General features: G+C 38.6%; 3 protein-coding genes across 12 annotated transcripts in view; 2 read left to right on the forward strand and 1 right to left on the reverse strand.

Moving 5' to 3' along the window:
- The window catches only part of syne1b (spectrin repeat containing, nuclear envelope 1b), an 80935-nt gene extending 78234 nt beyond the window's left edge, over nucleotides 1-2701 (forward strand). For 7 of the 9 annotated variants that reach the window (XM_051382268.1, XM_051382254.1, XM_051382260.1 and 4 more), the window contains one exon: nucleotides 1612-2701. In XM_051382268.1, coding sequence (XP_051238228.1) covers nucleotides 1612-1855 — 244 coding nt within the window. In that variant the 3' untranslated portion in view covers nucleotides 1856-2701. The remainder of the gene's footprint in view (nucleotides 1-1611) is intronic. The other 2 variants (XM_051382228.1, XM_051382237.1) reach the window with 2 other exon arrangements.
- ccdc170 (coiled-coil domain containing 170) lies at nucleotides 2699-7553 on the reverse strand. The gene is made up of 8 exons (XM_051382279.1): nucleotides 7405-7553; nucleotides 7042-7224; nucleotides 6169-6471; nucleotides 5225-5425; nucleotides 4944-5117; nucleotides 4487-4729; nucleotides 4017-4220; nucleotides 2699-3149 (listed from the first exon to the last, which is right to left on the reverse strand). Exons 1-8 carry the CDS (start codon nucleotides 7429-7431, stop codon nucleotides 2874-2876), a joined length of 1611 nt encoding a protein of 536 aa, XP_051238239.1. The 5' UTR covers nucleotides 7432-7553; the 3' UTR covers nucleotides 2699-2873.
- Nucleotides 7554-7831: 278 nt separating this feature from the next.
- Nucleotides 7832-11970, forward strand: rmnd1 (required for meiotic nuclear division 1 homolog). 2 transcript variants are annotated; one of them, XM_051394181.1, is made up of 12 exons: nucleotides 7832-7905; nucleotides 8438-8907; nucleotides 8998-9103; nucleotides 9201-9276; nucleotides 9696-9735; nucleotides 9848-9948; nucleotides 10046-10152; nucleotides 10233-10297; nucleotides 10434-10510; nucleotides 10771-10891; nucleotides 11014-11130; nucleotides 11423-11970. In XM_051394181.1, exons 2-12 carry the CDS (start codon nucleotides 8467-8469, stop codon nucleotides 11453-11455), a joined length of 1284 nt encoding a protein of 427 aa, XP_051250141.1. In that variant the 5' UTR covers nucleotides 7832-7905; nucleotides 8438-8466; the 3' UTR covers nucleotides 11456-11970. The 2 variants fall into 2 exon arrangements, with proteins under 2 accessions (XP_051250141.1, XP_051250146.1); XM_051394186.1 differs by having other exon boundaries at nucleotides 7834-7891.
- Nucleotides 11971-12048: the final 78 nt, after the last annotated feature.

A 12048-nucleotide genomic window follows, 5' to 3' on the forward strand; every position in this document is an offset into this window, starting at 1 on the left:
CTAGGTGACGAGGTGAAATGCAGATCCTTGATAAAAGAGTTTCACAAGGAATGGTGCAAGGCCTCTTCTCCGCCAATGTCCTCGGCTGCTTAATATCGCTAACCAGAGGGCATTTCTTACGTATAACACAAATATTTCTCTATATCTAACACTCCGTCGCTGTTACTGAGCACACACACTTCTTTTCTCAAATTGCCGAGCCAGTAAATGTCTGCAATGAACAATGCAAAGGCTGCAGTTTCTCTGTCTCTCTCGCTCTCTCTCGTGTGTGACATTTCTTCTTCTTCTTCTGCTGCTGCTATTTCACCGACTATCCACCATCTTCCCCCCCTCAGTCTGTCATCTGTCAGTCTTGCCTCTCAGGTCTCCATTTATTAAGTGGTAAGGGGCACATTTGGTAACAACGTAGGATTACCTGAGTGTAAAATCATACATCACTAACGTCCATGCATTCCTGGAGTCAGAGATCTCTTGAATGAAATACATCTTGAGAGTACTGCAGGCCTGTTTTCTCCTAATTTAAAGAAATAAGTCAATTGTTTCTCCACAGTGGGTGTATGTAAGCTTCTTTACAATAATTCCCTTCAACTTACCGTGGTTTCTAACCGTTGAGGCCAAAAGAAGACAGTTTTTACTGAGGGTGATGGTGACTATAATGATACAATTAAATTAACAGTCTGACATTTTGGGAAACACGCTTATTTGTTTCCTTGCTGAGAGCTTTCTCTTTTAGAGCCCTTATGCTAAGCTAGGCTAACCTGGCTCTAGCTTCATATTTAACACACAGACTTGAGAGTGGTATCAATCTTCTCATCTAACTTTCAGCAAGAAAAAGAAAATTAACGCATTTCCCAAACTATTCCTTTAAAAAAAAAAAAAAAGCTTAGCTAAAGTCAAAGAAGCTGTTTCTAATTGCTATGCTCTTCTTGCCTCGGCATGCTTTGCATTTTTCAACAGGACACAAACTTTCAAAGAGTCCTTTTAAAAAACAACATGTGATTATTCAGCTGATACTTGCAGCATGCCTTTTGTCTTTTATCCTAACATCCTTTGCAAAGGAATGCAAGCTTATATATTAAATGTATTTGTTTGGTGCAGGACTGTAAAGTATGTATGCCTGGAAAACTGTTTTGTGACTGTCTTTGTTACTGTGTCTCAGTCAGCATGATCACAATGTGAAACATTGTCCCAACATCGCTTTGAACCGTGTTGGCAATGTCTTTTAAACACAGCACAGTCCTTAAGTGAAGCACGGTCATGCAATTCCTCCGTCGCTGAACTGAGATCTTATTTGGATTGAAAATTGGTAGACATCACCTAAACACTGAAGCATATGGAGATAAGGATATTAGATTACAGAGCAGCTCAAGTGAAGTTTATTGAGTTAGAATAATTGAATTTGGTCGGTTATTTTTGCTGAGTTTATTTTTGTGAACAACTAAGAAAAACAATTGGCACATTTAAGGTCGCCTTTACAATGTGATAACACTGGTCTGAAATTAGGGATTCAGATGACAAAAACAGATATCAGGATTTTGTTTGTTCTTATCGATCGATGTGAGTGACTAAACATCAGTATGTGCTGTGTCATGAATGCATGTGTGTGAGCAGGTCTCGCAGCGACGCTGGATCCGTTTCCTTCCCTTCTGATTCGGAGACATCGGCGGGTCGTAGGTCGTCGTTCCTGTGGCGCGTCCTCTGGGTCGCACTGCCTCTCCAGTTCTTCCTGCTCCTGTTAGTGGTCTTTGCCTTCCTGCTGCCAATGTCTGAGGAGGACTACTGTTCACAGTCCAACAACTTTGCTCATTCCTTCTACCCGATGCTCAGCTACACTAACGGGCCACCTCCAGTGTAGGCTGGCTGTAAGAGCGAGTCATTTCAGTATTCCTACATCAGTATGACTTCAATTGGATTCACGCTGACAAAAACTGATCTTGGTCATCCATCTGTACTGCAGAAAAACAGCTGCCATCTACCGTTAATATCTTTGTGTGTAGCACATAGGATCAAGCATCTCAGTATGTAACTCTGTGTAATGCCGTGTCGATTAAGGAGCATCTTTGGTGTAACAAAACTGAAGAAACTGTTTTTGCCCACAGTGGACATTGCTGGATGAATGAACTGAAGATCACCTCAGTGGCATATACATGTTGTATTTCTATGAAGAGATCTGTCAGTGGATAGCACCAAAGTTAAATGCTGAAATTTAGCCTGTGAATTTGCTTGTAACTAAAAAATTTGTAAAAGAAACAAACAAAAATTAACATTTAATATGTCTGACATTGCAATTATTTTTTTACCTGTATTTTGGCATGCAGTTTGCTTTTATTTACTTACATCCTTCATTGTGTCTGTGTCCATTTTTAACTTGAATTACATGGATTTGTGTGAGATTAATTTAAGCCAAGTTGTGTGTTTTAATATCAAAGCCAGACACAATTCAAGAGTTTAACCTTTAACATCAGTCATCCATGGTCTTTATACATTTTGCTGTTTTATTTTTTAAACAAAATATAAAATACAACTTTATGATTGAGAATTATGACATATAGAACTATTGTATATTTTGTATGACTGTCAATTCAGTATCAAATATATGTAACAGTCTAAGATTATGTAAAATGTGTATATAATGGTAAAAAAATTAATATGAAAATGTATGTATATGCGCCCATCAAAAACAATGAATGCCAAATCCTCATTTTGATATTTGTCTTTTTATTCGATTTTTTGTAATGTGACTTATATATATTTTTATGTGACTAATATGATGTTTAATAGATAAGTTCATACTGTATAAGGTCTGTTTTTAGATCACAGATTTATATTTGAAGTGCAGTTTGGCGTAAGTATAATGTACAGTATAAATAAATCTAGGCTTCATGAAGAGGAACTGCGTCTCCTGGATAAGGAGACCTGGAGGTAGAAAGATCCTGGGAGGAGCTGTCAAGTAGGTCGTGGATTTGGTGGAGATGAGGCCTCTGGTGAGCAGGACAGTGCCAGGGAATGTTAACATGGTGGAGGTGGTGATGGTGATGATGACTGTGAAGATGGGCGTCCAGTAATTTAATGATTTCATTATTTGGAAGAGCCAGGGCTGTGGCATCCAGACCCAACATCTGGGAAACAACCATCCGGAAATCCACCAACTGAACAAGGGAGAAAAAAATAACATATCTGAGTTTGATTTTAAAAGTATAATCTGTTATACAACTAAATACGAGTCACCACATCATTTGAACCTCGTACCACTCCTGAACTGACGGACCGACTTTTTAATACACAGACTAACACTTACAGCACTAACAGCTAAATGAGAAACTAAAAATAATTCAGGGTTCTCTGGTGCCCTTTAAAGCTGTAATTGACTTTAAACCACTTGGGGGCAGCAAAAACTAACTATAAACACAACATTGTCACATGATCACCTTTTAAGTTGGTATGGTATTAGCAAACGCTTGCATATTTACACCTCCAGCAGCAGATACAAAGCAACATTATCATTCATTTGAAGTTTTCTTCATTTCTGCCAATACGTCCTCCTAAATGTTACATGTTACTGGACCATTAACACCATGCTGAAAATCTATTTATTTCACTGCCCATAACCACAGCCAAGTCATGTATTCCCTAGAGTGCATCACTACTGCAAGGTGAGAGGTGATACCACTGGAGATCAGCAAAAATAAGATTTTAAGTGGGTCTTAAGTTGCTCTTTAAGGTTTATTGACATTAGTAGAGATTGCTCAAATAGTAAAAACAGGCTTAAGTTCAACTGCATTCCAACAAACAATAAAAACTATTAGTTTCCATTTATTGATCTAACATTTATATATTTTAATTTAACAGCATTTTTTAAATCTGGAAATTTTTGAGTGGGCCTTTGATCATTTTTGATTATTTGAATTAACTTATTTTAAGTCTGCTGTATTTTTTTAAAAGAAATTAGCTTTGGAAACAACAAGCAACTTTCTACATAACTTTCTATGTCCAGATGTTGCTGATCATTCCCTCACCTCTCTCTCCCTGTCAGACAGCTGAGCCAGGCTCTGTGTGAGGGCGTTGAGTTGTTGCTGGTCGTCTCTCGTCTTCTTCTCTCGGCTCTGTAGGTCTGAGCTCACTGTGTTCAGCTTCTTCTCCACCTTGGCCTTCCCCTCCACCAGCTGATCCAGCCTCTTTTTCTGCTCCTGCATGGTCTGACTCTGTTCCATGACTTTCAACTTGGCACGTCAGACACAAGTGTTTAGTGAAGCAACTGTTATTCGGTGGCTTTATCAAGTTGGCTTATTGCTCTCAAATACTCTGACACTTAAGAATATATGCAGTTGTTTTCAGAACAAACCTGCTTTACATAATTGGGGCACAATTACAAAGAATTTAATATACTTTCATTCACACATACACAGACGTTAACACAAATTCAGATAAATTATGAGGTGAAAATGCCTCTGGACTGAATTTTGGAGTGAAGCCCTCTCCCTTCTACCTTGAGCTCGTTGGTGTGGGACAGCTGGGCCTTGAGCTCAGTGTTGGACAGCTTGGTAGCCTTCAGCTCGCCTTGGAGACGCTCCAGTTTTTTCTGCAGCCTCCTGATCTCCAGGTGAGCGTCGTCTCGTTCCACAGCCAGCGCTGATCGGCTCCTCTTCTCCTCCTCCATCTCTGACACCTTCTTCCTCAGAAGCTGGATGTGGAGTCCTTTGCTCTCCAGCTGGTCTTTCTGGGACTTAAACTGTTGGAACAGGAATATTTAGATTACAGGTGTATCGCTGGTCATGCCAACACAGCAACTGTTATGCACTTAGAGGTTTTCATCACTACTAAAATAAAATAATCAATTACCACTCTGCACACTTTTAGAAAGTTGTGATTAGAACCCTTTGTAATATTTAAAGATATTAAAACTCACAGTTAACTTGCTCTAAATTCCAGTAAGTATGGCCCACCTTTCGCTGTAGACTGTAGGTCAGACTTTTGCTTTCCACCAAAGCAGTTCCCTCTTGTTTAACAAGCTGCTCTACGCGTGACAGGATGAGTTTTAACCTCATATCGAAGCCAAGATCCACAGCAATGCTCCCAACCTTCATCGTCTCTGACAGCTGTTCCAGGAACTCTTCATACTGTTAAAAAAACGCAGAGCATTTCTTCTCTTTTTTAAACATTTCTTATGTATTTACATGCAACTGTCACTTATTTTCCCCCTGCTACTATATATGACTTCACTCACATGCTGATTGTTGTGTCTCAGACCGTCGCGATGCATGTCTGCTGTTAACAGCTCACTCTCAAGACCCTGCAGTCTCTCCCTCAGGTCCTGGACTTGCTGCTCTGCAAGCTGAGCCCTCTGTAGTGCACTGTGCTGGAGCTCCGTCTGCTCGCTCAGCTCCTCAGAGACATGAGACAGCCTGACCTCCATCTCTGATAAAGACTGCCTCCAATAAATGTAGTAAGCATATTATTGTGTGCCTCTTTGACACATGGACGCCCAAGATTTAGTATAAAAGGTAAATGTGGAGACCAGTGTTGGAAACTAAATACATTTACTTTATTGTACTGAAATAAAATGTTTGGATACTTTTTTCTAGTATTTTAATGTCATGCTACTTGCTTATACTTTTTACTATTCTGCATTTATTTTGCTTTTGCAGTTAATTTGCATCAATATTTAAACCAACCATAGAAAATACAAGGCATTGTTATACTGTATATAATTAAACCATCCAACAATGTTTCAAGCGAATGTATCAGAAATAATAATTCAAAAGTTTAATATATAATAATACAGAACTGTCAGAGCCCATTTTGGCTGCATATTGAAGACTAGATTTTAGATTAATATGTCTAACATATATTTTACTTGAGTGAGGTTTTGCATTTTTCAAATTGTGGCATTGCTACTTTTACTTACTTAAATAATTCTTCCACGGCTGATGGAGTCAAACATTTATTAAACATAAAATAATCACTGTACTACTTTAAAGCAGTGACTGACATTGACATTTTTTCAGCAGGGTTCAAACTGTAAACTTGTAACATAAAGACAAACTTTATTGTGAGACCAGCGTGTCTCGACTTGGGGACTTTGTCAGCTTGTGAACCTGATGAAAGCTGGTTGTTCTCACAATAAAGTGTTGCTGGAATTTTTAAGGTGACATCCTTTCTCCACCTCACCTTATTGCAGAGGTCGTCCACTTTGTGTAAAATATCTCTCTCTGTGGGCAGGAGGACGTTCTCAGACTTCCCCTGCAGCAGCCCTGCCATCTTTTTCAGGAACACCTGTAGTTTCTCCTCAGCTGCCTGGGTCTCTCCTTGGCTTGACTGTAGCTTTCTTTCAAGCTCCTCCACCTGTTTCTCCAAACAATGCGACTCTCGCCGAGCCGCCTCTATGACTCTCTTGCTGGCCTCAAGCCTCTCAATCAGGGTCTCCTTCTCCATCTCAACACTCCTCCTCCCCACCAGCAGACCGTCTAACTCCTGAAAGAGTCACACCACACAGTTTTATCAAATATTTAACAGAGCTCATATTGAAACAGGCTTTACAAACTGCTCCACAATTCAGCATGAAATTAAAAGATTATTAACACTCAGTGGCTCAGATAAGATAGATTTGTGTGCATACATTGTTTATACTGTCTGGCCACAGGACTATTGGAGACACTGAGGGCTTGTCCTTTATAGTTTTTCTGGGACTTTTATTAACCCTGCACGGCGAGTATACATTCCACAGTTAAAGACATACACATATGGGTATCTTATAGGCTGATTGCATTATTTACTTACTCAATATAATTAAATTTGACAACTATTAAATCAACACAACAAATCAACCAATAAAATAATCACTGTTTACCTACCACACTTGTAACCCTTGTGGTGAGGAGGCTATTTGTGCATTTAGACTGTCTTGTTAGGTAATAAAACTTTCCCTGGAACATTTTAATAAATTAAAGAAAACATTTTGAAGACTGGTGTCTGGACAGAATTTTCTGTTGGGCGTACTGCCAACTAATTTTACAATATATAAACATAAAGTTGTGTAAGTACCACTTTGAGTGAATCGAGAGCTGCTGCACTGTTGGCAGCCTTCCTCCTCTCTCTATCCAGCTCTGCCACCAGCCTGAGCACCGTCTCCCTGCTGGCTTTACACTCCACCTCACAGGACTTCACGCTCTCCTCCAGAACACCAATTCTCATCTTCAGCCTCTCCCTCTCATGAGACTGGTCCACCTAGTGATTCAAAAAAGAGTTATTATAAATTATATACTTGGACATTTTTATGTCTATTTTAAATTGAAAAATGAAAACCTGGTTAAAAAGCTGCCACCATTAGATGTAATTTAGTTAATGTAAAATAACAAATGTGTATCATACAGAGAGTTAAAATCAATTTGTGTTCTATTAACATACCTCATCAGAGTTTTCCATAACTTCCATAATTAGAAGTGTTGCAGGGGAGGTGAATATACAGTAGAGACTTGTTTCTGTTTTAAGAAGTCTCCTGGCAACACCAAACACAGTCTATACCAGGCTCCACCAGAGGGTGCACTGCAGGTGTGAACATCTGAAATCTAGAGACTTTATCAGTCACACAACATAGATCTTTAGATGAAACTAAAATATAATTTATATTATTATATAGAATAAAACAGATCAAGAAAATGCATGAAATAACATAAAAGATCAAAAAGCAAGAAGCTGATGAAGATGCATCTGAAAGTCAACCTCACAAAAGTGGGGTTTTTTTGCCTTAATTTTAGACTTCCAGGTAGCCTTTATGTCAGAACAACCTGCCAGTCAGAGAGCAGGGCTGACGAGGATCACACTATTACGTCACCTCAAACAGGAAGTGAGCGGCAGCAAAACTTCATTAGCAAACAACAAACACGCCTCCCAGGTCTGTCACGCAAGGTGCCGTATAGCTAACTAATATATAACTTATAATTCTACTACTAACTTATCACTGAACACAGCGGCCATTTCCTGAAGTGTTACACACATATATATATATATTTATATTTATATTTGAAGTCAACTCTATTTGAATCGCGTTGTTGTCGGTTACCGGTGAGCTAACTGACGGCTAACAGCAGCTAACATTACAAACTGAATTAACTTACAGCACGTTGTTAACTTCTGTCGGCTTGTACTTAAAGTTAGCACAGAACCGTGCTTGTTTATCTTTGTACGTTTTATTTAATGTGGTCAAATCGTAGAGAGACTACCGGTGAGGATAAGCTAATGTAGCCAAGGTCAGCCTTGCTTGTTTTTGGCTCCTATTTTTGTTTTTAAAGTTAGATTTGTCTGATAATAACGATGTTAAAGGGTTATTCATGTGCTCATAGATCCAGGTTGGTTTGCAGAGTTCTGTAATGCTTTGCGATGGTAAATTAGAGCCTAACATATCACGCAGGTGCACTAACGACTGTTTCCTGTGTTGCAGCTCACCTGTACACCTGTAGGTAAAGTAAGATGCTTCTCCGGACGTTGTGGTCCAGACTGGGAGCTCAGCATCGTGTAGAGAGGAAACCAGTCTTCATCTGTGCCTCGGCCAGTCTGTCCCAGTCTGTCCAACCACGCAGGTATGAATCCAAACCCAGGACCCACTCAGACTGCTGGATCTTTTCAAGGACCTGTTATTCAAACACTCTTCACCAACAGCAGACACATGTGAGACATGTTCTGCCTGCTTCAGGTGGATTTAAACATCTCAGCAGCACTCTGTTTACTGACCCTGGGATACTGGATGTATGTAGAAGTGGACAGAAGCGCCTTTATTCATCCGACCTTGTGAAGTCAATATTAAAACCGACTTTAAAACCGGGAGCGGTGCCTGGAAAAAGGGTTCCCAAAGGACCGAGAACGAAACAACCTTCTAGAGCCAATCAGCCTGCCCTGAAAAAGGAGGACAAGGTGATTCAGCCAGTCTTCTGATCAGTGATTAATCTATTGATATATGTCATGTTTAAGAGATTAATTCAACCCCCCCGTGTCTCCCTGTAGGATATGATGCAATGTATTGCCTTTGCAACAGCAGATCAGTATCATTTACCAACACTTTGCCACGAATTGATAAACCAGGGCTTCCATGAGATGGATTTACCAAGAGGTACGACTCAAAATTATTCATGTATTACAGCTTACCAGGGAGTTCAATGTGCTTGGAACAACTAACACATTTTATGACAATCATGTTGTAATTTCAGATGCCTCAAATGTGCTGGTGATAAGCACAGACATGGCTGCCAAACCAGAGGACGATGCTGTAATGTTCTTCTTCAGGTATCAGTAAAGCAGTCTGTTTTCAAAGTGCTTTGTTTAGGCTTTGTCTTGATTAAGAATTGTTATTTTAAAGAATTACTCGCACATTTTAGATTATAAATTGGCCTGGGTATTGATCTTCAGTAGGTTTTTTTTGTGTCCTGACAGAAATGTGTCTATAGAATCCGGCATCAAAAATACAAATCTAAATGTGGCTCACATTTTCTGAGTTGTGCACTGATAGTTTGACATATTTTGTTAGACGAAAGCTGTTGTATAAAAATGTTTATATTTCTAAATTTGTCTCAGGTAAGATATCATTTTGGATTTGGTACTAAATCTTGAGTGTAGCATTGGTATTAGAAAAGAAACCCAGTCATAGTGTTTGATACCTTTATATCTTTATAGCTCACACTGACTTTCCCAACTTGAAATTTCAGGGAAGGCTCAGTAGTTTTCTGGAATGTTGAGGAGAAAACGGTAAACAAAATTATATATAATTTATAATGTTTAATTGATTGTAATTTTGTTTTACTTCTCTGCTGTAGCATATTTTTATTTGAAAATGTAATTTATTTCATTGTTTTTACAGATGAAAAAGGTTTTGAGAATATTGGAACATCATGAGATCCAGCCCTATGAAGTAGCATTAGTCCACTGGGAAAATGAGGAGATTAACTACACTGTTGGAGAGTATGTTGATCTTCACTCATGTGTTGTTTTTGTTTATTTACACTTTCATACTTTCTGTAGCTTTTTGTGTGAATTTAAATCTTTTTTTTCTCTTCAGGGGGAATACAAAGCTTGAGCGCGGAAACTTTATTCTGAGTGACCAAATGGATCAACATGAAGCTGTTCTGGATAAATTTGCATTTTCAAATGCTCTGTGTTTGTCAGGTGAGGTCTGTTTGTAATGTTTTGTGGCAGCACTGTACTCAGCCTCTCCTCTGAGTGTAACCTCTTGTTTTCTTTTTCAGTGAAGCTGGCAATATGGGAGGTGTCACTAGACAACTTTGTGGAGTCAATTCAATCAATTCCAGAGGTACAGTAGACACTTAACAGCAGGCAGGAAGAAATTATGAGTAATTGATTATCTGTAATGGTTGTTTGTCTTTAAGGCAGATTATGCATCAGTGCTCCTCTTAATGCTAATGTCCTGATCTATTTTTTTCCTCAAGACGCTGAAGTCTGGCAAAAGAGTTAAGTTGTCCTCTGCAGAGGTTATGAAGAAGATAGGCGAGCTTTTCTCGTTAAGGTAAATTCACTTTTCTCTAAATAGAGGGAACTGCAACCTTTCTGTGTTTGTTTTCAAGGTTTTACAGCAACCTCAAACCTGTTGTTTCTGACAACCAGCTCAGATTTGTAATTTTGTTTTCTGGGTATTTAGTTTGTGTCTGCCAGGTTATCAATAGCAGACATTTGTTGACATGCATGTATTTTAAATTGAGTTGATATGTTTAACTCCAGGCTGACTGACTCTGTTTAAAACCTTGGTATTTACCTCCACTCTGGCAGACACTGTATAAACCTGAGGTCTGACCTGCTCATCACGCCTGATTTCTACTGGGACAGAGAAAACCTGGAAAAACTCTATGATAAGACCTGCCAGTTCCTCAGCATCAACCGCAGAGTCAATGTAAATAAAGTTCATCAAAAAAAAAGGATGTGGCACCATAGTTGGACTCATTCTGATACTTTGTGGTAAGAAGCCAATACTTTGTTTTTGACCTAAGCTTCGAGCATTGTCTGTGTTTTTAGGTTGTGAACGAGAAGCTGGAACACTGTTCTCAGTTAACAGATCTGATGAGAAGCCACCTGAGTGAGAAGCACAGCTTAAGGTTGGAGTGGATGATAGTCATCCTTATTACTATTGAGGTAAGCATATAAAACAGATCTTTGTGCCTGATGTATAAGAATATGATGTTTTGTGCAAAAGTGCCATTTGTTTTCCACCTTTAATCATCATATGAAACATGGGATATACATCTTGTAAACCACTGTTGGACATTAGCTAGTCTACTTGAGGTATTTAATTAATTATAATGCAGTATAATTCATTAATATTATCTGATAAATTTATTCTGCATTGCTTCTTTCAAGTTACTAATGTATACAGCTTTTTTTTAAATTAAATAATATATACATCTGTTGTTTGTTTTCCATCTAGGTTTTGTTTGAACTTGCAAAAATGATCTTCTAAACTGCTCCTCCAACAAAGCACAAAACTTAGGGCACTAGAAGCTCCAAAGGAAGAATGCTGCACTTTACGAAGGTACTATGTATAAACGTGAAAAAGGTGTTCAGTAATATGTGACATTGTTTTCTGGAAGCAACTGAAATCACGAAGCGGACCTAAATATTTGTGAATGTCTTACTGTTCCTGTTGTCCAGTATTTACATTTCAACAACACAGAAATAAATCTTCTTTTTATTTTTTACTGTTTTGTGGAAGATAAGGGTGTTGCAGGGTTTTATATGAGGATTTTAAGCCTAGTGCATCAGTGGGACTTAATTTTGGGATCAGCTGGCCACATAATGTTTTTGGGGTTTTGTTTGTGTGTTTAACAATGTTCATTTCATTTTCACATTATTTGCAAAAGTGTAGTTGGAGCATGATGGCAGAGACTCTTACCTTCACATGTGACATTGTTCTTAAAAAGAAAGAAGAGTGCTGTGTTATAGAAGATGCAATAAAGTATTTGTTTTTGTTTAGTGTGTGCTTGTAAAATATCAACTTGTTGAGTAATTAGTGGTTCATGGATTCATGTGTAAAGGTAACTTATGATCGCCAGA

This window comes from Dicentrarchus labrax, unplaced genomic scaffold (genome assembly GCF_905237075.1).
Source record: "Dicentrarchus labrax unplaced genomic scaffold, dlabrax2021, whole genome shotgun sequence".
NCBI lineage: Eukaryota > Metazoa > Chordata > Actinopteri > Moronidae > Dicentrarchus > Dicentrarchus labrax.

What these genes read in the sequence shown, in the direction of transcription:
- ccdc170 (XM_051382279.1), bottom strand. Translation starts at nt 7,431, where the DNA reads ATGGAAGTTATGGAAAACTCTGATGAG. An exon ending in TTATGGAAAACTCTGATGAG is followed by an intron (nt 7,225 to 7,404) that starts GTATGTTAATAG and finishes TTGAATCACTAG; the next exon opens with GTGGACCAGTCTCATGAGAG. An exon ending in CCCACACCAACGAGCTCAAG is followed by an intron (nt 4,221 to 4,486) that starts GTAGAAGGGAGA and finishes TGACGTGCCAAG; the next exon opens with TTGAAAGTCATGGAACAGAG.
- rmnd1 (XM_051394181.1), top strand. Translation starts at nt 8,467, where the DNA reads ATGCTTCTCCGGACGTTGTGGTCCAGACTGGGAGCTCAGCATCGTGTA. An exon ending in CCCTGAAAAAGGAGGACAAG is followed by an intron (nt 8,908 to 8,997) that starts GTGATTCAGCCA and finishes GTCTCCCTGTAG; the next exon opens with GATATGATGCAATGTATTGC. An exon ending in AAATGCTCTGTGTTTGTCAG is followed by an intron (nt 10,153 to 10,232) that starts GTGAGGTCTGTT and finishes TTTCTTTTTCAG; the next exon opens with TGAAGCTGGCAATATGGGAG.